Raw genomic sequence first — 22,139 nt, forward strand, 5'->3', positions numbered from 1 at the left:
CCACCAACAATGAGTGTGACCTGCCAGGGGTGAGTGTGGACTTATTTACAGATGAACATCCATTTCCCATGCTAGACACATTGCCCGTTGGGCTTTGGCTCTTCATTCCTCTTCTGTCCCCCTTTTTGGCACCTGCCCTGGGTCTACAGAGCCAGATGGGGTGTTCCCTGATCCCAGTTCAGTCTGAAGGACTGGGTGCTGCCTTCCAAAGACAGCTCTGAATATTCTTCCCAGGACACAAGAAACTGACATGGGGCTTTGGAATATAAGACTTTTAAAGTTGACATAATACTGCTTAGAAAATGTGCTTTTTCTTTATTTGAGATGCTAGCTGTTGTACAGCCTCCAGAGATATCTAGGACTCTCCACCATCAGCCATGGGAAAGGAAAGTAAGCAGGACTGTGGGTAAAAACTACTATCCAACAGCTACTGGACCTCCCTGTTTGGCTCACTGTATCATGGCTACTGTGAAGTAAAGTCAAGCACTGCTGTTGAGGAATAAGACAAGTGGCTAGAGATATTCTGCTAAGTGAACACACACGCCCTCCTGGACCAACCCCAGGCCTTAGTGTTCTCTCAGGCACTGAAACGCCAACGTGTCTCCTGGAACGGTGCCCATGCCACCTCCTGGGACTCCCTGACTTTTCCCAAGGGGTAGGGCTTGTTGATCTCCCCAAAGAGAACTCCAAAGATAGGATCCAAGTCTTACATTTCTTAGCTTTTGCCACCCTAGTCTGTAATTTGCATTAAATGATTGTTTTTTAAGTAATATGAGTTAAAATTATTAACTTAATTGAAGCTTAGCAGGAAAGAAACAATTAGCAAATCCAGTATTTTCTTTCATGTCTGTTATAGAAACTGTTTTTCTTTTTTGGCTACACCCAAGGTATTTGGAAATTCCCCGGTCAGGGACCGAATCCAGTCTGGAGCTGTAACCTACACCACAGTAGCAGCAGCAACGCTGGATCCTTAACCCACTGCACCATACTGGGAACTCTAGACACTGTTTTCTTACTCAACTAGTTTAGTCTAGTACATGAAAGGTGCTAGGTTTAGCATGCTGCCTGACTTAAGAGATGCTTAACAGTATTTATGTAAAAGGGGAAACTCTACCTACTTCAATTCACACCCCAGAATAAAACTAACAACTCCGGACTTAAGGATTAATGCTCAGGCTCCTGGGCAACCATTAGATTTGATGTATAAAAGCTAAGACACTAGATTTTATATCACAGCTGAAATTCTCTATCAAAACTCCAGCTGACTCTTTGCAGAAACAGACAAGCTGATACTAAAATACATAAGAAAATGCAAAGAACCCAGAATAGTCAAATATGATCTTGGAAAGAAGAGTAAAATTTGAGGACTCACACTTCCCAATTACAAAACTTACTACACAAAGCTAAAGCAGTCAAGACAGTGTGGTACTGACATAAAGATAAACATATAGGAGTTCCCGTCATGGAGCAGAGGAAACAAATCCGACTAGGAACCATGAGGTTGCAGGTTTGATCCCTGGCCTTGCTCAATGGGTTGAGGATCCAGCGTTGCTGTGAGTGAGCTGTGGTGTAAGTCGCAGACGCAGCTCAGACCCTGTGTGGTGTGGCTGCGGCACAGGCTGGTGGCTATATGGGAACCTCCATATGCGGCAGGTACAGCTCTAAAAAGACCAAAAAAAAAAGGAACTAAAGACAAGTAAAGAATGGGAGAAAATATTTCCAAATCATATACTTAATAAGGCATTAATATCCAAAATATATGAAGAACCCTAACTACTAAAGAATAAAAAGACAAATGTGTAACTTGGTCCCCATGCTGTGCAACAGAAAAAATAAAAAAATTTAAAAAAAGAATAAAAAGACAAATAATCCAGTTTTTAAATGGGCTAAGGTTTAAATACACATTCCTTCAAAGACATGCCAATGGCCTACAAGCACATGAAAGATGCTCAACATAATCGACAGGGAAATGTAAATCAAAGCACAATGAGATACTACTTCACACCCATTAGGCCACAATCAAAAAGGCAGACAATAACAAGTGTTGACAAGGAGGACAAGAAACTAGAAATACCCTGCTGGTGGGAATGTAAAATGGTGCAGTCAACTGGAAAAACAGTTGGCACTTCCTCAAAAAGTTAAACACAAAATTACTGTAAGACCTAGCAATTCCTCTCATAGGTATTTATCCAAGAAAAATAAAACCACACAAAAACTTGTACACAGATATGCATAGCAGCATTATTCATAATAGCCAAAACGTAGGAAAAAACAAATGTCAGAGTTCCTGTTGTGGCTCGGCAGTTAACAAACCCAACTAGCATCCATGAGGACATGGGTTCAACCCCTGGCTTTGCTCAGCGGGTTAAGGATCCAGAGTTGCAGTGAGCTGTGGTGTAGGTCATAGATGCGGCTCGGATCCAGCGTTGCTGTGGCTCTGGCGTAGGCTTGTGGCTACAGCTCTGATTGGACCCCTAGCCTGGGAACTTCCATATGCCACGGGTCCAGCCCTAGAAAAGACAAAAAAAAAAAAAAAGAATGAAGTACCAATACATGCCACAACATGGATGAACCTTGAAAACACCATGTTAGGTTAAAAAAGCCAAACATAAAAGGTCACATATTTTATGATTCCATTTATATAAAATGCCCAGAATAAGCAAATCTATAGAGACAGCAAGTAGCTTAATGATTGCCTGGGGCTAAAGGGGTTGGAGGGAAATGGGGAAAAATGACAGCTAATGGGTGTGAGGTCTCTTTATGAGGTGATGAAATGTTTTGGAATGCGATAGCAGTGATAGTTGCACAACTCCAAATATACGGAAAAACAGTGAATAATACATGTTAATGGGTGAACTGTGTAAGTGAATTTTACCTCAATAAAGCTGTTTAAAAATCAACTATGTATTTTACATAACACATAATACTAATCTACCATCTATATACTGTTTGATAAATTGCTTAATTTCTCTTGAGTTTCAGTTTGCTCCCTTATAAAAGGGGAAAAATAAAAAAAAATTAAATTAAAAAACCACCTACCTTGTAAAGTTCTTACAAGGGCAAAGGCACAATGCCTAACCCCATAGTAAGCACTTAGAAGAGTTAGCACCTATTATCATACACCTACACTACATAGTTTCATATAAGCTGTCACTTTCTCCCTAAAAGGCAACTGTTCAAATTTCTGTATGGTTAATAGTGGAGTTTAGGGTCTCAACTAATGACATAGTTTAGAGAGCAAGAGCTTTCAGAACTTAACTGGAATTCACTTTTGAAACTGATCATTGACCTTTCCTTTTAAGTTTATTCAGTGACAAGCTGTTAAAAATGCCTACGGCTCTGAGTTCCCATTGTGGCTCAGCACGTTGTGAACAAGACTAGCATCCATGAGAGCTTGGGTTTGATCCCTGGCCTCGCTCAGTGGGTTAAGATCCGGCGTTGCCCAGAGCTGTGGTGTAGATCACAGACGTGGCTTGGATCTGGTGTTGCTGTGGCTGTGGCTAGGCCTGCAGCTGCAGCTCCAATTTGACCCCTAGCCTGGGAACCTCCACATGCTGAAGGTGCGGCAAAAAAAAAAAAAAAAAAAAAAAAAAAAAAAAGCCCACAGCTCTTAAACCATCGTAGTGACCCGAAGGAAGAAAAGGAATGAGACTTCTGCACATCTCCCTGTGGGCTAATTTAGGCCCACCCACTTTTCTTATTGCCAGTCTGCTGTCCTGGGTCCCTTATTAGCCTCAGGTGAGTTACTCAACCCCTCTAAGCCTCAGTCCTGAGCATGCAGCAAGAGCTTCAGAAATTATCACCTCCTGGGGGGACCATGGGCAAGAGGCTGCTAGCTGCCCTCTACTCTCTCAAGAGAATCAACTGCCCTCATTCCTGAGCTAGTTTTCTCACGGTAAGTCAGGGTGGAGGGGTGCGGGTACCTACAGGCCTGGTCCCTATGGGGAGCCTGAGCCCATGAGGGCTGGGGAGGCACACCTGAGAATAAGCTCCAGCCTCTTTACCTTGGATGCAAGGCTCTGGCTCCTGGCAGGCCTCCAGCTGAGCAGCACTGGCTTGAATGTGTGCCCAGTGGCCTCACGCAGCCTTCCCTAGGCTTGGATGAGAACCCCAGGGTGGCTCCCTGTCGGGTTCCCAGCACTGCTGCTGCCTAGAACATCCGTCCCTTCTTGCCCAGATTTTGTGCTTTCACCTGCTGGCTCCTAACCCAGAGCTGACCCTGGAGTCAGGCCTCATCTGCCACCTTCACCCCACTCAGTCTCAGGGTTTCCGTCCCCTGGCTAAGGTGCCCTGACAGACTTTGCCTTTGTCCCCTTAAATTTTCATTCACTCTCCCAGCATCAGTAGGAAGGCCAAAGTGTCGAACAGACCTCTCTGGCTAAGTGACAAATGACATAACCATAACACAAATCATTTCGACTGCACCAACCAACTTCTAGGCCCCACTAAATATTAAAGACAGTAGAGCTGATGGGTTAAGAAACACTTAATAAAGTGCCTCTGCTGAGTAAATGTTGAAAGCTTGAAATAATCTCATTGTTGGCAAAGTCACACAAGCAGTGAACTGCAGGACTGCAGCGATTAGCAAGACGGTGGGACTGGGGCTGACTCACACACGTGCAGAAACATGTGCTTAGCCTCTTCATCTGATTCTGTCTGTGCTGCTGTGCCTAGAACAAAATGAGATTCTTACAGCTACCAGTGTGCCTGCTTCGAGTCTCACTTGTGGGATAGAAGGAATGAAGGAAGGGACAGCAGAAACTCACTGGCAAACAAAGCCTTAAGTGAAACAGCTAGTTCTACTGCTGGGGTGGTTTTAATTATGCAACCAATAAGTGTTCTTTGTAGAAAAACTGGAACATACATAAAAGAGTCTACATTCCCAGGATGATTATAATAATAACAGCAGCAACTGTGGTAAATGTACCACTTCCATTTACTATGTGCCTGCGCTTCCCAATCAGTTCTCGGCCTTATTCTCCAGAATCCTGAAATGGAGGCACTTTTACTGTAAGAAGTAAAGTGGAAGCGTTAAGAATACAGGATTAAAGCAGAACTGCGACTTGACATCCTGGTTTGACCACTGGGTAAGCACGTGACTGAAGCTCTCCACCTCTGTTTCCTTATCTGTAAAATGGGGATCACAGTTGCACTCACCCCAAGGAATTGTGATGCAAGTTAAGTCTGAAACTGCAAACAAAATATTTCAGTATAGTGCCTGGCAAAACGATAAGCATCCAGTGTTACTCTCCCCGTTTTGACAAGTGAAACAATTCAGCAAGGGTAAATGAAGCTCCCAAGCTCACGATTTCATCAGCATTTGTACTGGCCATTAACCTAACCGCCTCCAAGCCACAGGAGCAGGCAGCTGTTTTTTAATTAATAGTCTCAATAAATAGGAAAGCGACAAATATTCCCTGCTTTGTACTTTAATGCTATCAATTATCAACTTCTTGACCCTGAACCAGTTACAGAATTTGCAGGACCCAGAAAAAAAATCAAAATGCAATGCTCCTTACACAAAAAATTTTTCAAATTTCAAGACGATAACACAGAGCATTAAACCAAGCAAAAGCCGCTTCCGAGCACAGAGCCCTGTGCAAATGCCCAGGTCACACACCCATGAAGCCGGCCCCATCTCCATACCTTCAAAGGCCAAATTTCAGGATTGAAATCGGATTGTATGGTCATGACAGTCAAGCTTCCATGGTCAAAATGTTCTTATGAGTACACTTCAACTATCCCTTCCCCAGAGAAAACAGGACCCTGTGGAATGATTTACAGTGATAACCAGTAACAAAGTCAAAACCAAATTATTAGCAAAGCTGAATATTCGTTATTGACCTCCCTGACAGTCAAAGGTATTAATGATCAATTTACTCCAGGACAACCTGCCATAAAATTACAATTCTCTACTCTCAAATGTCCTTAACATTTTTCCAGGTAAGAGGCACAGAGAATATTCAATGGACATTCTATCACAGCTTGCAGGGAAAAGAGATAATTCAACCATACCACGTTTTAGATTATAAACCAAGACTTTGTTCTTATCAAACAAGTTTTTTTTTTTTCTTTTCATTCCAGGCCAGGGGTGCAACCTACACCACAGCAGCGACCTGAGCCCCAGAAGTGACAACACCAGATCCTTAACCTGCTGAGCCACATAGGAACTACAAACAAGTTTTCCCATAAAGACTGTACCTCATTTAAACTCTTTACCTTAACTCCAATGAACAGAAAGCCTGATGTTTTCAGATATCAGTATTGAATATGATGATGGGAGTTCCCATCATAGCACAAGAGGATCAGTGGTGTCCTGGGAGCAGTGGGTCGCAGGTTCGATCTCCTGCGCAGCACAGTGGGTTAGGGATCCGGCATAGCCACAGCTGTGGCTTAGGTCACAACTACGGCTCAGATCTGATCCCTGGCCTGGGAACTCCATATGCCACAGGGCAGCCAAAAGTGAAAACAAACAAACAAACAAAAAAAAACAATGACGATGAAACTCGGATTTATGTTTTGTGACTTTGCTTGTACTTTATCTCAATATTTCGCAAGAAGCTGGCCAGCCCTGCTACTGAGGAAGTGCAGATGCAAAATGCAGCAGACCTAAAAACAAGACTATCTGGTCATTTTTAAAGTGTCCAAGAGGAGACTTAAAGCCGAGAGCAAAATGATGAAGGATTCCCTCTGAGCCATGTCTAGCAAGAGAAAGGGAATTAAATCATCAGGTATGCTGGGATGCCTAACGGTGAATCATTTACTCTGGGGGCATGATCTAATTAAGAGCAGTGACTCTTACAACAAAAGTTTATTCTGTCTGGACAGAGAATTTAAATGAAAAAAAAGCAACTTTCAAATTCCAGTGGGTGCTCAACAGACTTCAAAGAAAGATGGCCAGGTACATACAAAAGTAAGCTTAGCAGTAGACCTTGCTCAATTTTTGCCAACCCTAAGAAAATCAAAGCTCCTTTCCCTCACAATTTCTTGCCAATTATAGCAACAAATTTGAGCCATTCAAAAACCAGAACTTAAGCACACTGGATAACATGAAGTCAACCAGAACAATGATACCAAATAGTTACAAATCCTTATCCTAACTGCTAAGCCTGTTAGTTTGTAACTTGAGGGTACCAATACCTCCCAGAATTGCTGGGATGCCTTTGAGGGGGGTTTCTTTTCTTTCTTTCTTTTTTTTTTTTTTTTTTTTTTGCTTTTCGGGGCTGCACCTTCAGCATTTGGAGGTTCCCAGGCTAGGGGTCTAATTGGAGCTACAGCTGCCGGCCTACACCACAGCCACAGCAACACCAAATCCAAGCCGTGTCTGCGACCTACACCACAGCTCACAGCAACGCTGGATCCTTAACCCACTGAGCAAGGCCAGAGAGCGAACCCAAAACCTCACAGTTCCTAGTCTGATTCATTTCCACTGAGCCATGATGGGATCTCCCAAGGCAGGTTTCTGAAGCAAAATGCTACTGACATTTCAGGACAGATAAATCTTAGTTGGGGAGGGGAGCTTCTTAAGCACCTGTGCATTTTAGGATATTGAGCAGCAAGATGGGCTTCTACTACTCACTAGATTCCAGCAGCACCCACTCCCCACTTGTAACAACCAAAAATATCTCCACGAATTACCAGAGATAGGGGATGAAATCACCTCTAACAGAGAACCACTGTACATAAAGACGGCAATAAATAAAAGACTAGGAATCAAAGCACTTTAGAACAGGAAGTAATTTTTAAGGATGCTCTGTACCAATGATTCTCAAACTTTTGTGTATGTCAGCCTCCCTTAGGAGTTTGTTAAAATGCTGATTCCTGGACCTCGCCCGGAACCTATCAATAGTCAAGTATCAGGTGTGCCCACATGGCATCTACAAATAAGTGGACGTGGGCCAGAGCAGGGGAAAATACCTTGTCCAAGGTCACAGGGTGTGTCAGAATCTGGACTCCGAACCCAACCAACCCTTCCTTACAAAGAGGATGGGTGAGGTGAGAGGTGTGTGTTGCTCATACATTCTGGGGAGAGGCAGGCCTAATTGGTTAGGACGGTGCACACCAGCGTCAGAGGCCAGAGTTAAAATCTCGACTTGGCATGTATTAGGTGAGCGACCTTGTTCGAGGCACATCAACTCTGGGAGCCTCAGTTTCCTTCTCTGTCAAATGAAAGGGTTGTACTTACCTCCTAGTGTTGTTGGAAAGGCTAAGAGAGATAATGTATATAAAACCATCGACACAGGGCCTGGCACACGTTAAGCGCTCAACACACGTCCTGTTATTATTATTATTGTCCAACGACAGCAGAATGGAAGGGGTCTGCGGGGCCCCGAAGGCAGAGGGCAAGAGATGGGCTCTGAGAGGCGATCTGACCCCCTACTTCCCCCTTCTCTCGCCGGGGGCGGACCCCCGCCTCGCCCCTCACCTGGCCCCGCAGCTCCTTCTCCAGCTGCCGGTAGTCGTTGTTCCAGACCAGGAGATGCAAGGGGAAGTGGCGGCTGGCGTCGTGGGCCGAAGACATGGCGAGGAGGTCGCACCCGGGCCCTCACCGTCGCTTGCCTAGCCTCAGCCCCGGCGGGGTCTCCGGGGCCCGCCGCCCGACGGCCGGCTCCCGAGAGAACCAAGCGAGTGAGCAAGGGGCGCGTACGCAGCCGGGCGGCCTAGCTGGCCCAGTGCGGGCGCGCGGGACGTCGCGGGTAGCGGGCCGGGTCGGGGACGGGGTCGGCCGCGCCCACCCCGCGCCCCGCCACGCTCCCGCCCGCGCTGACAGCTCCCGAACCGACTTCTGCGGGCCGAACTGCCCCAAACAGGGAAGTGCAGGGAGCGAACCACCGCGCGCCGCAGTGGGGGGAGGCTAGGCCAGCCAACCGGGTCGGGGCTTGCCCAATCCCATCCACCTCCAACTTTACACTGGGAAGCACAGTTTAATGCCCAAAAAGGACCTAAAATTCTCGCCTTTAGCCCGAGATCTTGACACGAAAAATTCATTCTACCCTTCATCAGCCCCTTTCCCCCTGCTCCAGCTCTCGCTTATGGTTCGGCCCACAACTGGGCCTCTTCCATCCGCTCTGCGGGCAGGGGGTGACAACAGGCTTCTGGACTAAACCATTCCAGCTACTGACTCTCTTGCAGCCTTTTTGGACCTGGGCAGATACTTCCACTATTGGTCCGGAGCCATTTTGGAAGCGGGCAACACCAAATAATTTTCAGCAGGGGTATTATAAATTCTGGAGAAGTGGCATCGACTAGTTGCATAATAGGGGGATGGTTCTCAGGATTTCTCAACGTTGGCACATTTTGAACATAATTTTTTTTGTTTTTTTTTGCTTTTCTGGTAGCTCCAATTCTTTCGAATTTCATTTTAAACTTTCATTTTTATTTTTATACAATTTTAAAAGTTACTTTCAATTTATAGTTATTACTAAATATTGGCTATATTCCCTGTGATGTACCATACAACCTTGAGCCTATCTGACACCCAACAGTTTGGGTCTCTCACTCCCTCACCCTTGTATTAATACAGCCCCCTTTTCCCCCCACCAGCCATTAGTTTGTTCAATATATCTGAGACTGTTTCTTTTTTGTTATATTTACTAATCTGTTGTATTTTTTAGATTCCACATATGTGATATTATAGTGTTTGCCTCTGATTTATCTCACTTAGCATAATGCCCTCCATGTCCATCTAGGTTGCTGCGAATAGCAAAATTTTATTCTTTTGTATGATTGAGTAGTATTCCATTGTGTGTGTGTGTGTGTGTGTGTGTGTGTGTGTGTGTGTGTGTGACATCTTTGTCCATTCATCTGTTGATGGACACTTAGGTTGTGCTGCCATATCTCAGCAATAGTAAGTAATGCAGCCATAAACATTGAGGTGCATGCATCTTTTCAAATAAGTGTTTTTGGTCATATGATAGTTTTATTTTTATTTTGGGGGGTTTTTTGTTTGTTTGTTTTGCTTTTTAGGGCCGCATGCCCAGCATATGGAAGTTCTCAGGCTAGGGGTTGAATTGGAGCTGCAGCTGCTGGCCTACACCACAGCCACAGTAATGCAAGATCTGAGCTGCTCTGTGACCTACACCACGGCCACGGCAACGCCAGATCCTTAACAAACTGAAGGATGCCAGGGATGAAACCTGTGTCCTCATGGGTACTAGTCAGATTCATTTCTGCTGATCCATGATGGGAACTCCTGGTGGTTCTATTTTTAGTTTTTGAGAAAGCTCTGTACTGTTTTCTACAGGGGCTACACTAATTTACATTCCCACCAACAGTGTACAGGGTTCCCTCTTCTCCACATGCTCACCATTTGTTATTTGTGTTCTTTTTGATGAGAATCATTTTGGCAGGTGGGAGGTGATATCTCATTATGGTTTTGATATGCATTTCCCTGATGATTAACAAAGCTAAGCATCTTTTCATGTGCCTGTTGGCCATCTGCATTTCCTCTTTAGAAAAATGTCTATTCAGTTCTGCCCATTTTTTAATCAGTTTGGTCTTTTTGATGTTCAGTTGTATGAGATGTTTATACATGTTGAATATTAATTCCCTATCAGTCATATCTTTTGCAAATATGTCTCCTGTTCAGTAGATTGTCTTTTCATTCTGTTGATTGTTTCCTTTACTGTGCAAAAGCTTTTCAGTTTAAGTAGGTCCCATTTGTTCATTTTTGCTTTCATTTCCTTTACTTTAGGAGACAGATCCAAAAAAATGTTGCTGCGATTTATGTCGGAGTGTTCTGCCTATTTTTCCTCTAGGAGTTTCATACTATCTGGTCTTACATCTTACATTTAGGTCTTTAATCCATTTTGTGTTTTTTGTTTTGTGTGTGTGTGGGTGTGTGTTTGCCATGCCCACAGCATGTGGAAGTTCCCTGACCAGGGATCAAACTCACACCACAGCAGCAACTGGAGCTGCTGCAGTGACAATGCCAGATACTCACTCCGCCGTACTACAAGGTAATTCCCAGTTTATTTTTGTAGATGGCGTTAGAGAATGTTCTAATTTTATTATTTTACATGTAGCTGTCCAGTTTTCCTAGCACCACTCTTTTTTTTTTTTTTTTTTCCCGGCTGCACCCTCAGCATGTGGAAGCTCCTGAGCCAGGGATCGAACTTGCACCAAGAAGAGACCCAAGCCACTGCAGTGACAATGCCAGATCTTTAGCCCACTGCAACACAGTGGGAATTCCTCCTAGCATCATTTATTGAAGAGACTGTCTTTTCTTCATTGTATAGTCTTGCCTCTCTTTTTTTTTAGGGCTGTACCCATGGCAAATGTAAGTTCCCAGGCCAGGGGTCAAATCAGAGCTACAGCTGCTGGCCTACACCACAGCCACAGCAATACAGGATCTAAGCCGCATCTTCGACTTACACCACAGCTCACGGCAATGCCAGATCCTTAACCCACCGGGCGAGGCCAGGGATCGAACCCACAACCTCATGGTTCCTGATCAGACTCATTTCCACTGTGCCATGATGGGAACTTCCGTAGCTCCTTGATTCAATGAAGAACCAAGTAAACTTACATCTGCTCACCAGCCTGAACTTTCTGCACAGCTGTCTACTAGATCATATAGCTAGGCAAAGTTATTTAATGTATTCTGAAAGCATCCTCTGCCTTCCCTGCTTGTGAATAGCCAGCTTTTCAGATGCCTACAACAACAGCTGTTCAAGAATTCAGGCTTAATCCATTCTCCACACGTGTTGAGTCCAGAAGATTTGAGAATACATGAAGCAAAACAGGATGTAGAAGCATCAGGATGGCATCCAGAGGCTTTAGCTATGGAATGTGTGGGAAATATATGTTAATGCACACACCACTCATTTATAAAAATGGAAAAATGAAACAAAGACCCATGCTTTTGACATCTCCTTCAGGACTTCCTAACCTTTAAGAAGATTTATGCAATTTAATCTTTCTCGTCATTGTCTCATGCTTATCTAATCTCTCTTAATTCATTAGTTGGAGAACTTCACAATGGCTGTTCACCAGAGTACCTAAAGTCAAAACAATACCTGGTCCGGGAGTTCCCGATGTGGCTCAGTGGTTAACGAATCCGACTAGGAACCATGAGGTTGCAGGTTCAGTCCCTGCCCTTGCTCAGTGGGTTCACGATCCGGCGTTGCTGTGAGCTGTGGTGTAGGTCGAAGACCCAGCTTGGATCCCGTGTTGCTATAGCTCTGGTATAGGCTGGCGGCTACGTCTCCGATTAGACTCCTAGCCTGGGAACCTCCAAATGCCACAGGAGCGGCCCTAGAAAACACAAAAAGACAAAAAAAAAAAAAATCTGGCATTGCCTTGAGCTGCGGTGTAGGTCACAAACTTGGCTCAGATCCCGAGGTGCTATGTAGGCTGGCAGCTACAGCTCTGATTAGATCCCTAGCCTGGGAACCTCCATATGCTGCGGGTGGGGCCCTAGAAAAAGGCAAAAATAAATAAATAAAAATAAATAAATAAAAAAAACAAAGTAAAACAAATACCTGGCCCATGATAGGCATTGAACATTTGCTGAATGGAGATCATAGTTGGGTTTACATATAATACACAAGATATTCATCAGCATTAGGGTCACACCTCTGCTCTCTATCACACTGATTAAACTCACTTCATTGCGTTTATCTCATACCATCCTGTATATTAGGTTATCTATCCTATCCTCAAAATTGTGATTAAGAAATAATAGTAATATCAAATTCCAATAATAATAGAGGCTACTTTTTTTTTGTCTTTTTGCCATTTCTTGGGCCGCTCTCGCGGCATATGGAGGTTCCCAGGCTAGGGGTCAGATCGGAGCTGTAGCCTCCAGCCTACGCCAGAGCCACAGCAACACGGGATCCGAGCCAAGTCTGCAACCTACACCACAGCTCACGGCAACGCCGGATTGTGAACCCACTGAGCAAGGGCAGGGACTGAACCTGCAACCTCATGGTTCCTAGTCGGATTCGTTAACCATTGCGCCACGATGGGAACTTCAAGAGGCTACTATTAATGAGGGTTCACTCTGAGGCAAGCATACCACACTCTTCTGTGAATTATTCCATTTGTTCTTAGCCAGACAGTAAATATTTAGCTATACGTTTCATATATGAGTTTTGTTAAATATTCATCCTTTCCCTCTTCTCCTTTCTCTTTACAATCCTTCAAAAATGTAAAAATTAGGAGTTCCCTGTGTCGTGCAGTGGAAAGGAATCCAACCAGTAAACCTGAGGATGCAGGTCTGATCTCCGGCCTCGCTTAGTGGGTCCCGGATCTGGTGTTGCTGTGGGCTGGTGGGTAGGTCACAGGTGCAGCTGGGATCCTGCATTGCTATGGCTGTGGTGTAGGCTGACAGCTGTAGCTCCAATTTACCCCTAACCTGGGAACCTCCAAATGGCCTAAAAAACAACTAAACAAGCAAAAATTAAGAGTTGATGGCCTAGCAATTAAGGACTCTGAGTTGTCACTGCTGTGGCTCGATTATTGCTACGGCTCCAGTTCCATCCCGGCCCTGAAACGTCCACATGCCAAAACACAACAAAAACAAAAAAATAAAACTATGAAAATCATTTTTAGGTGCAAGCCATACAAAAGAAAATTGAAGGCTAGCGGTAGATACACATTATCTTCCTCTAGCAGATGATATTAAAACTGCAGCATAAGGAAACACATAATATACCCTTATTTTACTTATTGTAGATCTAGCACAATTGAATGTTAGCTCCATAAAGACAGGAAATTTTGTCCTCTTGGCTCACTACTCTTCCTTCACTGCTTGGAACACTGTGTGTAATTTGCTGAATAAAGGAACGAATAAATAAGTGAACTTGGCCAAAGTTATGCGAAATGACTACTGATTACCTCAGGCAGGTTGCAGCTGCAGACTTCTGGTTACTAGATTTGGTATTAATCTGTGCTGGGAAGAAGCGAATCTCTTCTGGAGAGGGAGACAAATTACAGAAAACTTGAAAGCAGGACGGAAGATCCTTGCCCTCACTCAATATGGCGACAGGGCAGCGTGCCCTTTCCGGTCACATGATCTGCCTATTGCCAAAGGGTGCCTCCCCGCGCGTGCGTGCTGGGCCGCGGCTGCGAGGCGCTCAGGGAGAGGCGCTGCCGCCAGCGCCGCCGCTGGGACCCGTTAGAGCGGAAGCGCCTCCGCCGCCGCCGCCGCCGCCTTCGCTGTCTCGGGGCCCCAGGTTCCCGGCAGGTGGGAGGCGGGAGCCATGTCGAAGCGGCTCCGGAGCAGCGAAGTGTGCGCTGACTGCAGCGGGCCAGGTGAGTCTCACCAGCCGGGCCCGCTCCCCTCAGCTCTCCTGGCCAGGACCCCTGCCCCGGGGCCGCCCTTCGAGCCGGGCGGGTCCCAGCAGTCGACCTCTGCATCCCATGCCTGGGGTCGCGACGAGGAGGAAGGGGGGCGGTCTTGGGGCAGAACCTGCCCCTGGCCTGTCAGAGCCGGGCGGGCTGGGGGCCGCCGCCCTCCCGCCCCTCCTTTCCCTTTCGTTCACTCTGTCCCAGGCCGTCCGGGGAGGCGGTGGGGTCGGAGCCGCTTTCCTAACAGGAAGGGGCTTGGGCAATCCACAGGAAGGCCAATTACAGAAGTAAAATGCGAGCGTCTTCCCGGCTGCGGCCCCCAGAGACTGCAGGTGTTACCACCCCCTTCCCACAGTCACCCAAGACCCCCGTCCCCGGAGGCGCCCTGCTGGTAGTGGGCGACGCTCACCCCTTCCCTCCACTGAGACTCGCCAGAGGACCCCCATGGACGATTTCCCCATTTCTGGCATCCTGACTCCCGCTCCACGCCAGAGAGTCTCCAGGATGTCGGGGTCTTGCAAACGCAACCTGCACTTGGGAGGCAATGCTTGGCTCAGGTTCTGAGATCTGAACGGTCTGAGTTCAAACTAGATGTTCCCTCTGGGTGACCTTGGGCTTGTGACTTCATTTGGCCGAGTCTTCATTTCCTCATTTTTCCGATGGGGATAATGGGGAGTATGGTGCTTAGCGGTAGGGAAGATTCAGTGAATATTCTTAGCATCATCTCATTTAAATTTTTTTCCCCTGTTGTGTACAAAACCTTTACAGTCCCTTAAAACTATAGTTGAATTTCTAAATCATGCATTAATTACAGCCTACAAAACCAACACACACCACATCACTGACAAGTAGACCCATTTGGGCATTTAGGCAGTATAGGCATATGGCAGCACTGAAAAGGCCAAAACTAAACCTCCCATGTGTAGTTTTCATCTTAGCAGTTGGAACTGAGTTGACAGGTCTCTGTACTGTTCTCAGTGCTTGTATTTTTCTGCTTTGAATTTGAAGTAATTCAAAAGGTAAAATGGCACCACAGCATCCAGTAAACAATCTTAATGAAACCATTGCGCACCAGTGTTTTTGCGACTGTTCCAAACTTCGTCTTGTCAGATGGAAGTGGAGACTGATTTTTAAATAGTACTATGATAATTCAAACCTTATGTGGTTATTTCATGGCCTCTATAATGTAAGTGGGGTTACCGGTTTCCTTTGAAGATAGGGAGACGGGTGGAGAAGTTTAAAAAGAGGTGTTTTAGAAACCAAGTTAATGTTTTATACAAACTCCATCGTATTCTCTAAAAATGTTATTTGTTCCACTTCCTTATTTTCTTGCCTCTTTTCGGTTGAACCTTCTGTGATGTTTGATTCTTATGAGTCTAGATTCAAACTTCCTCTTGAAATGCATTTTCTGTGCTTCTCAGTGGGTGGTATGGGGCAAAGGAAAAACTGCAGCTCCCTTGCTACACTAAACACTATCTTGCACCTCTGCAGCATTTTGTGCATTTCAGAACATTTTCTCTTCCATTGTTTCATTTTAGTTGTTGTCTCATATGCCTAATCTACAGAGACTTGAGTCACTTCCTTCCTGTTTTGAATATAATTAGGCTACCTTGAAATGTTCCGAACTTGAGCAGCCAGGAATTTGTGCTGCCTTTTCTGCAAAGCCCTATGAATGTTACCTTTAGGGTTAGGGACCCCTTTGAGATTCTGATGAATGCTAAGGCCTTCTTGCCAGAAAATGCACACATAATTACTCTTTCACAGAGAATTTATGTTATGATTTTTCAGTGGAATCATAGACATTTCTGAAGCCCATTTGTTGTGTTCTTAGAAGCCAGGTTAAGAAGCCATAGCATAAACCGTTCAGATAAACTGGAAGGGGTTCACCCAGCCTCATGCATACAAACTCAGTTTGGATTTTACTGTGTTGTTAACATGGGATTCTGATTCATGACGTTAAGGTGATTAATAGGGAAACTTTCTTAATGTGTGTTAAATCCTTGCTGTTTTGTACCTGTTTAATTTCCTCCAAAGGAGATTGTGAATCTTCAGAATGATATGTGAAAATCAAAGCTAATCTTCAAAACAAATAGTCTTTTTGTATGTGTGTCATTAGTAGTAGTACCATACTGCAAAAAGCATTGTTCTAGGAGTTCCCTTCATGGCGCAGCAGAAATGAATCCGACTAGGAACCATGAGGTTGCAGGTTTGATCCCTGGCCTCTCTCAGTGGGTTAAGGATCTGGTGTTGCCAAGAGCTGTGGTGTAGGTCAAAGACGAGGCTCAGATCTGGCATTGCTGTGGCTGTGGTATAGGCCAGCAGCTGTAGCTGCAATTAGACCCCTAGCCTGGGAACCTCCGTATGCTGCGGGTGTGGCCCTAAAAAGACAAAACAAAACAAACAAACAAAAGCATTGTTCTGTATCTTTGTATGGGATCCTTCATCTTGATGTTTCCACCCTTTGCCTTTTTTTTTTTTTTTGGATGCACTGGTGCCATGTGGAAGTTCCAGGGCCAGGGATGGAATCTATACCACAGCAGCAATCCAGGCCACTGCAGTGACAATGCCTATCCTTAACCCACTGAGCCACAAGTGACTCCCCAATCTTTGCTTTTTAGAATGGCAGACAGAGTTGTACCTCACTGAATAATTTTGTTTCTGTTTTATTTCATGGCAAACATTTAATAACCATGATCAAATCTTAATAACTAGTTTTACCTTTAAAAAAAAATGAATCTAGTTCATATCCTTCTGTGAGTTCAACTACCTGAAAATTCCCCTGAGATTTTTCACTATAGTAATACAGTATTTATGTGAAACAGTCAGTGTTTTAAGTATTAACAGTCAAAACCTTTTTCCAATGGTCATGAATTTCAGTTGGCTTTTGAAAATATTTGAATGGTACTTACCAAAATGATTTAGAAACGTTGTAACAGCTACCATTACTGAGTACTTCCTATATGCAAGGAATTTTACTTGTTCTTTATATCCTCACTACCCTGGATTGTGTTGTTCCTCCAATTTGATCCATAATGAGGACTCTCAAAAAGAAATAACTTGCCTGAGATCATTGTGCAAGAAGTGGCAGAGTTGGGGTTCAAACCCTGGACTGCTTGTCTCCAGAGCCATCCCTCTTAACCACTACACTCTCTGACTCCTGATTTGTCTTTGATTGAAATCCCATAACTTTTCATTTTATGGCTAGAAAGGGTTTGAATAAACTGTTAAAAATGGTAAAGATGGTGTACATGCATTTTCGAGATTTTTGTGGACATTGAAGAATTTTTAAATATAAACCTTAAGCCAGGCAGCTTGAGCGGCAACTATTGTCACTCCATTGTGAGTCTGATGAAATGTAGAAGGTCTGTCTTTATTTTGAATTTCTAAGTGTCTAGTTTACTTCCCCAGTGTGAATTATTCATACTGCTTACCAAGTGTGAATTATTCCTTGTTTCAAAGGATGTCTGATGAAGCTCTGTAGGACTTCATAGGAAAAAAGTATTATATGCAAACCAAAAGTGTTACTCTAGGGAGTTCCCTGGTGGCTCAGCAAGTTAAAGATCTGGCATTTTCACTGCTATGGTGTGGATTCTCTCCCTGGCCTGGGAACATTTGCATGCCTTGAGTGAGGCCAGAAAAAAAAATCACTCATTTGTATTTTACATCTTTGCCTCTATGAGGCTGCTGTTTTTACAACTTCTGTTACTTCAGATCAGCTGTGAGATCAGACTCAGTAGTTTATTTACAACTACTAATGGATATCATAGCACATTTCTTACGGAGGAGTCTAGGTTTCTTAGTCTGTCTTCAGAACCACAGCAGTTGAACAGTTTTATAGTCGTGTATGCTTGCAGCTTTCTGCTAAGCCCAGAGGCAGGTGGATATGTAGCATGTGTTAGGGTAGCCATCTTTTTACTGCTCTCTTCACATGTCGCTCTGCGGATTGTCACTGACACAGGTATGTTATCTTGCCATTTGTGGAGATGGATTCAAAATGATTCATGTGAATGCTCTCAACTTGCTTCTTTTACACTGAATGAAAGAGCACACATCTGTGATGGTAGATCATATTAGGGTGTCAGATTGTGGCCTTGAACCAGAGAGGAGAAAAGTGCTTATTTAGGGCTGTAATCAGGTTTTCAGTCTCAGTAGATTTGTGCCCCCAGCCAAGGCAGGGGTTATCATCAGACAGGCTCGCCAGCTTGATATGCTGACCAGCATACTAAAACAACAAAGATGTCCTGTTTTTCTGAAAAACCAAATCTCACTCATCTTTTGCCATCTGGCGGTATAGCAACCACTTGGTATCCTTGCCACTGATTTCATTCTTCTTTCCAGATCCTTCCTGGGCATCAGTAAATAGGGGAACTTTTATATGTGACGAGTGCTGCAGTGTCCATCGGAGTCTAGGGCGCCATATCTCTCAAGTAAGGCATCTCAAACACACACCATGGCCTCCAACATTGCTTCAGGTAAAGAATAAGAATTCTTCTCATGTTTGTAATTTACGTCTTTAGGGCTCAATGTTTTAGCAACTAAAATTATACTTCTGAATCATAATTGAATAGAAGTGCCATGCTTATCAATGCTATATACAAGTATTAAATTCATCATTTAAGATTCTTTTTCCCCTCCTAATGTAAATCTTGTCCCAAAAGCTCAGTTACAGGCAGTCATTAAAATTTCTTGCTTATGTTTCATTGCTGACTTTCTAAAATGTCACCAGAAGTTGTTTTTAAAGCCCATCTTTTCCACATACCATGATCAATGTTTCTCAAAGCGACTGCCCTTTGAAACTTTTCATTAAGTTTCCTGCTTTGATGGAAGCATGGACTGGGATTCCTCAGAAATTTCTGAAACATCTGATTTAGGTTTTCTTAAAGTTCTTATAACTAGTTAGAGACAATTAAGTTATGTCTGGATTGAATGTCTAACACCCTGCTAAGTGTTAAGTGGGCTCTTTGTTTTATTTGGGGGTCCATTGTCATGTCACCTGTACTTCTATTTTGGGGTACACATTCTTCAAGTTCTGTTGGAACTCAGACTTAAGCATGTGTTTCACCTTCATTTGTCTTGAGGACATATTTTACTGAATCTGTGGCAGCTGCACAACACATCCCTTAAACTTCCCTGTGTGAACCAAAGGATCGGAGCAAGTGAGCTTGGATCTCTGATGTAACAAATATCTCCGCTAATGTAAAAAACGAGGAGTAATGTCAGGAGTCATGCTTTGAATTGAAACTGGGCAATACGGCTTATTAATAACTTTTGCTCAGAAGTTTCTAACAGCTCATTCTCATGTGAAAATGGATGTTTACTGCTCCCAGATTATACAGAGTACAGATTATATTATAGATCTGAATAAAATCCAGAAATGAGTAGTTTAAAATGCCAGAGTTGGAGCTCCTGCTGTGGTGCACTGGAATAGGCAGCAGCTTGGGAGTGCTGGGACTCAGGTCCAAGCCCGGCACAGTGGGTTAAGGATCTGGCATTGCCACAGCTGCAGCTTAGTTTGCTGCTGTGGGTTAGATCTGATCCCTGGCCTGGGAGCTCCATATGTCAAGGGGAGGCCAAAAAAAAAAAAGCCAGAGTTGACCCTAAAGCAGTTCCCAGAAGGTGGCATGTGAACACCAGTGTTACTCAAATTAGATGTAGGTAATACTCAAATATGTATTTTAATGGTTGCATAAAACTATAACTAGCACATCAAAGTATAATTGCTAGGGAAAGTTTTAGAAAGTAAGTGGGTTTAAAGAAAAATAATAAGTGGATAGTCTAGATGGTACCTAGGTTGTTAAGTAGCTTGAAAACAGTATTTGAGTGCTCAGGCTTGGGAAATACTGTCCTAATATGTCAAAGTACTCTTTTTTCATCATCTATGAGAAAATATAATCAAACCTCTATAAGTATTTAGCTGTCCTACTGGTCAAACCTGAATCCTGCACACAGGTTCATCTTTCTCATTCTAAATTCAGAAAATACTAATGTGCGTGATATCCAAGTCATGCTGTTGTTTGTAATGGGGCTTTGTGTTTCCAGTTTATTGATTTCCACTGGATATTTGTGAAAAGAAATTAAAATAAGATTTTATACTGCTTGGTTTTAGATGGTTGAAACCTTATATAATAATGGTGCTAATTCTATATGGGAGCATTCTTTGCTGGACCCTGCCTCTATTTTGAGTGGAAGACGCAAAGCTAATCCACAGGATAAAGTACAGTGAGTGGAATGTTTATAAATACTCTATTTCTTTGTAACCCATGGGGCCCACTGGAAAGAGTGCAGCTGTTTTTGACCAGCCTCCACAGGGGCGGCCCAGGAGGTGGTCATCCCAGTTGTGCATTGAACTCTTTGCTACTGGGAATGCAGGATGAAGCCAGGCACAGGACTGTCTCTTTTGCATGGTTATTCAGCTCAAGTCACCACCAGTTCCTCCGGTTTAAGACTGAGGCTTGGCAGCTGTTTGTATAATCAGATTTGAGCTTAGGTGCTCAGACAACAGGTTGTCAGACCAGAAATCTGGGTTCTAGGCTCCAGTCTGCCTGATGCCTCACCTATAAGATAGGATGAAGAGCTGCTGCTTCCCAAGATTTCTAGGTCAATTAAGAAAATTACACAGAGGAGTTCCCATCATGGCGCAGTGGTTAACGAATCTGACTAGGAACCATGAGGTTGCGGGTTCGATCCCTGGGCTCACTCAGTGAGTTAACGATCCGGCGTTGCCGTGAGCTGTGGTGTAGGTCGCAGACGTGGTTCGGATCCCGTGTTGCTGTGGCTCTGGCGTAGGCCAGTGGCTACAGCTCCGATTAGACCCCTAGCCTGGGAACCTCCATATGCCACAGGAGTGGCCCTAGAAAAGTCAAAAAGACCAAAAAAAAAAAAAAAAAGAAAGAAAATTACACAGAGAAGAAAGATGCTATAAAAAGCAGGTATTCTGCAGTCATGGCCATTATAATGACTAATGTATGTTTTCAGACTTCAGGTCTTAACACACCACTGAAACTCACTTAGGTATTGTTCATTTTATCCTTGAGTGGGGGTTGTGGGTCACTTCCTCTTCTTTTTAAAGTCTAAAGAATGGGGAATGTTTTGTCTGCACTGCAAGTGAACTGTTCTCTTTTCTGTTTTCAAATCAGTCCTAATAAAGCAGAATTCATCAAAGCCAAGTATCAGATGTTAGCATTTGTCCACCGCTTGCCCTGCCGGGACGACGATAGCGTGACTGCCAAAGACCTCAGTAAGGTGGGTCACACCTTTTAAAGTCCCTAAAAAATTGCTGGATGTGACAGCATGTTATCTTGTTTGAAAAAAAGTTTAGAAAAAAAAGGAAAACAAAAACTCCTTTCTGTACACTCAATAGGTAACAGCTTTTTTTGCAGTTGATTTCTTCTTTAAACTTAGTTCAAATAGTTCAAATGGCAACCAATCAGGATTTCCCGACGTGGCTCATTGGAAACGAATCTGACTGGTATCCATGAGAATGCAGGTTGGATTCCTGGCCTTGCTCAGTGGGTTAAGAATCTGGCATTGCCATGAGCAGCTCAGATCCTGTGTTGCTGTGGTTGTAGTGTAGGCCGGCGGATACAGCTCCAATTCAACCCCTAGCCAAATTTATGCCACAGTTGTGGCCCCAAAAAGACAAAAAAAAAAAAAAGGGCAACCATTCATGTTAGTAGAAGTTGAAGGGGCAAAAGAAAAAAATAAGTGTCTGGAAGACTATTTGTGTTTTCCAGATATGGTTATAAATTGTATTTCTATAAATTTTTTGTTTGCGTAGCTTTGAAATAAGAGCCATCTCAAGGTTTGTTTCTAGGAGGGAAAGCTTTCAGGACTTCTGTAGGTTTCTG

General features: G+C 43.9%; 2 protein-coding genes across 18 annotated transcripts in view; one reads left to right on the forward strand and one right to left on the reverse strand.

Moving 5' to 3' along the window:
• The window catches only part of ANKRD13A (ankyrin repeat domain 13A), a 41,110-nt gene extending 27,174 nt beyond the window's left edge, over positions 1–13,936 (reverse strand). For 2 of the 5 annotated variants that reach the window (XM_047760113.1, XM_047760112.1), the window contains exon 1: positions 8,426–8,750. In XM_047760113.1, the coding sequence (XP_047616069.1) occupies positions 8,426–8,521 (96 nt within the window). In that variant the 5' untranslated portion in view covers positions 8,522–8,750. Of the gene's footprint in view, positions 1–5,646; positions 5,767–8,425; positions 8,751–13,839 lie in introns of those variants that run through there. The other 3 variants (XM_047760111.1, XM_047760114.1, XM_047760110.1) reach the window with 3 other exon arrangements.
• A 120-nt stretch (positions 13,937–14,056) lies between these two features.
• Positions 14,057–22,139, forward strand: part of GIT2 (GIT ArfGAP 2) — a 55,590-nt gene continuing 47,507 nt past the window's right edge. For 6 of the 13 annotated variants that reach the window (XM_047760096.1, XM_047760099.1, XM_047760102.1 and 3 more), the window contains exons 1-4: positions 14,060–14,256; positions 18,631–18,764; positions 20,399–20,511; positions 21,429–21,534. In XM_047760096.1, coding sequence (XP_047616052.1) covers positions 14,205–14,256; positions 18,631–18,764; positions 20,399–20,511; positions 21,429–21,534 — 405 coding nt within the window. In that variant the 5' untranslated portion in view covers positions 14,060–14,204. Of the gene's footprint in view, positions 14,257–18,630; positions 18,765–20,398; positions 20,512–21,428; positions 21,535–22,139 lie in introns of all 13 variants that reach the window. The other 7 variants (XM_047760098.1, XM_047760100.1, XM_047760097.1 and 4 more) reach the window with 3 other exon arrangements.

The sequence above is a fragment of the Phacochoerus africanus genome, chromosome 15 (assembly GCF_016906955.1).
Source record: "Phacochoerus africanus isolate WHEZ1 chromosome 15, ROS_Pafr_v1, whole genome shotgun sequence".
Taxonomy (NCBI): Eukaryota; Metazoa; Chordata; class Mammalia; order Artiodactyla; family Suidae; genus Phacochoerus; species Phacochoerus africanus.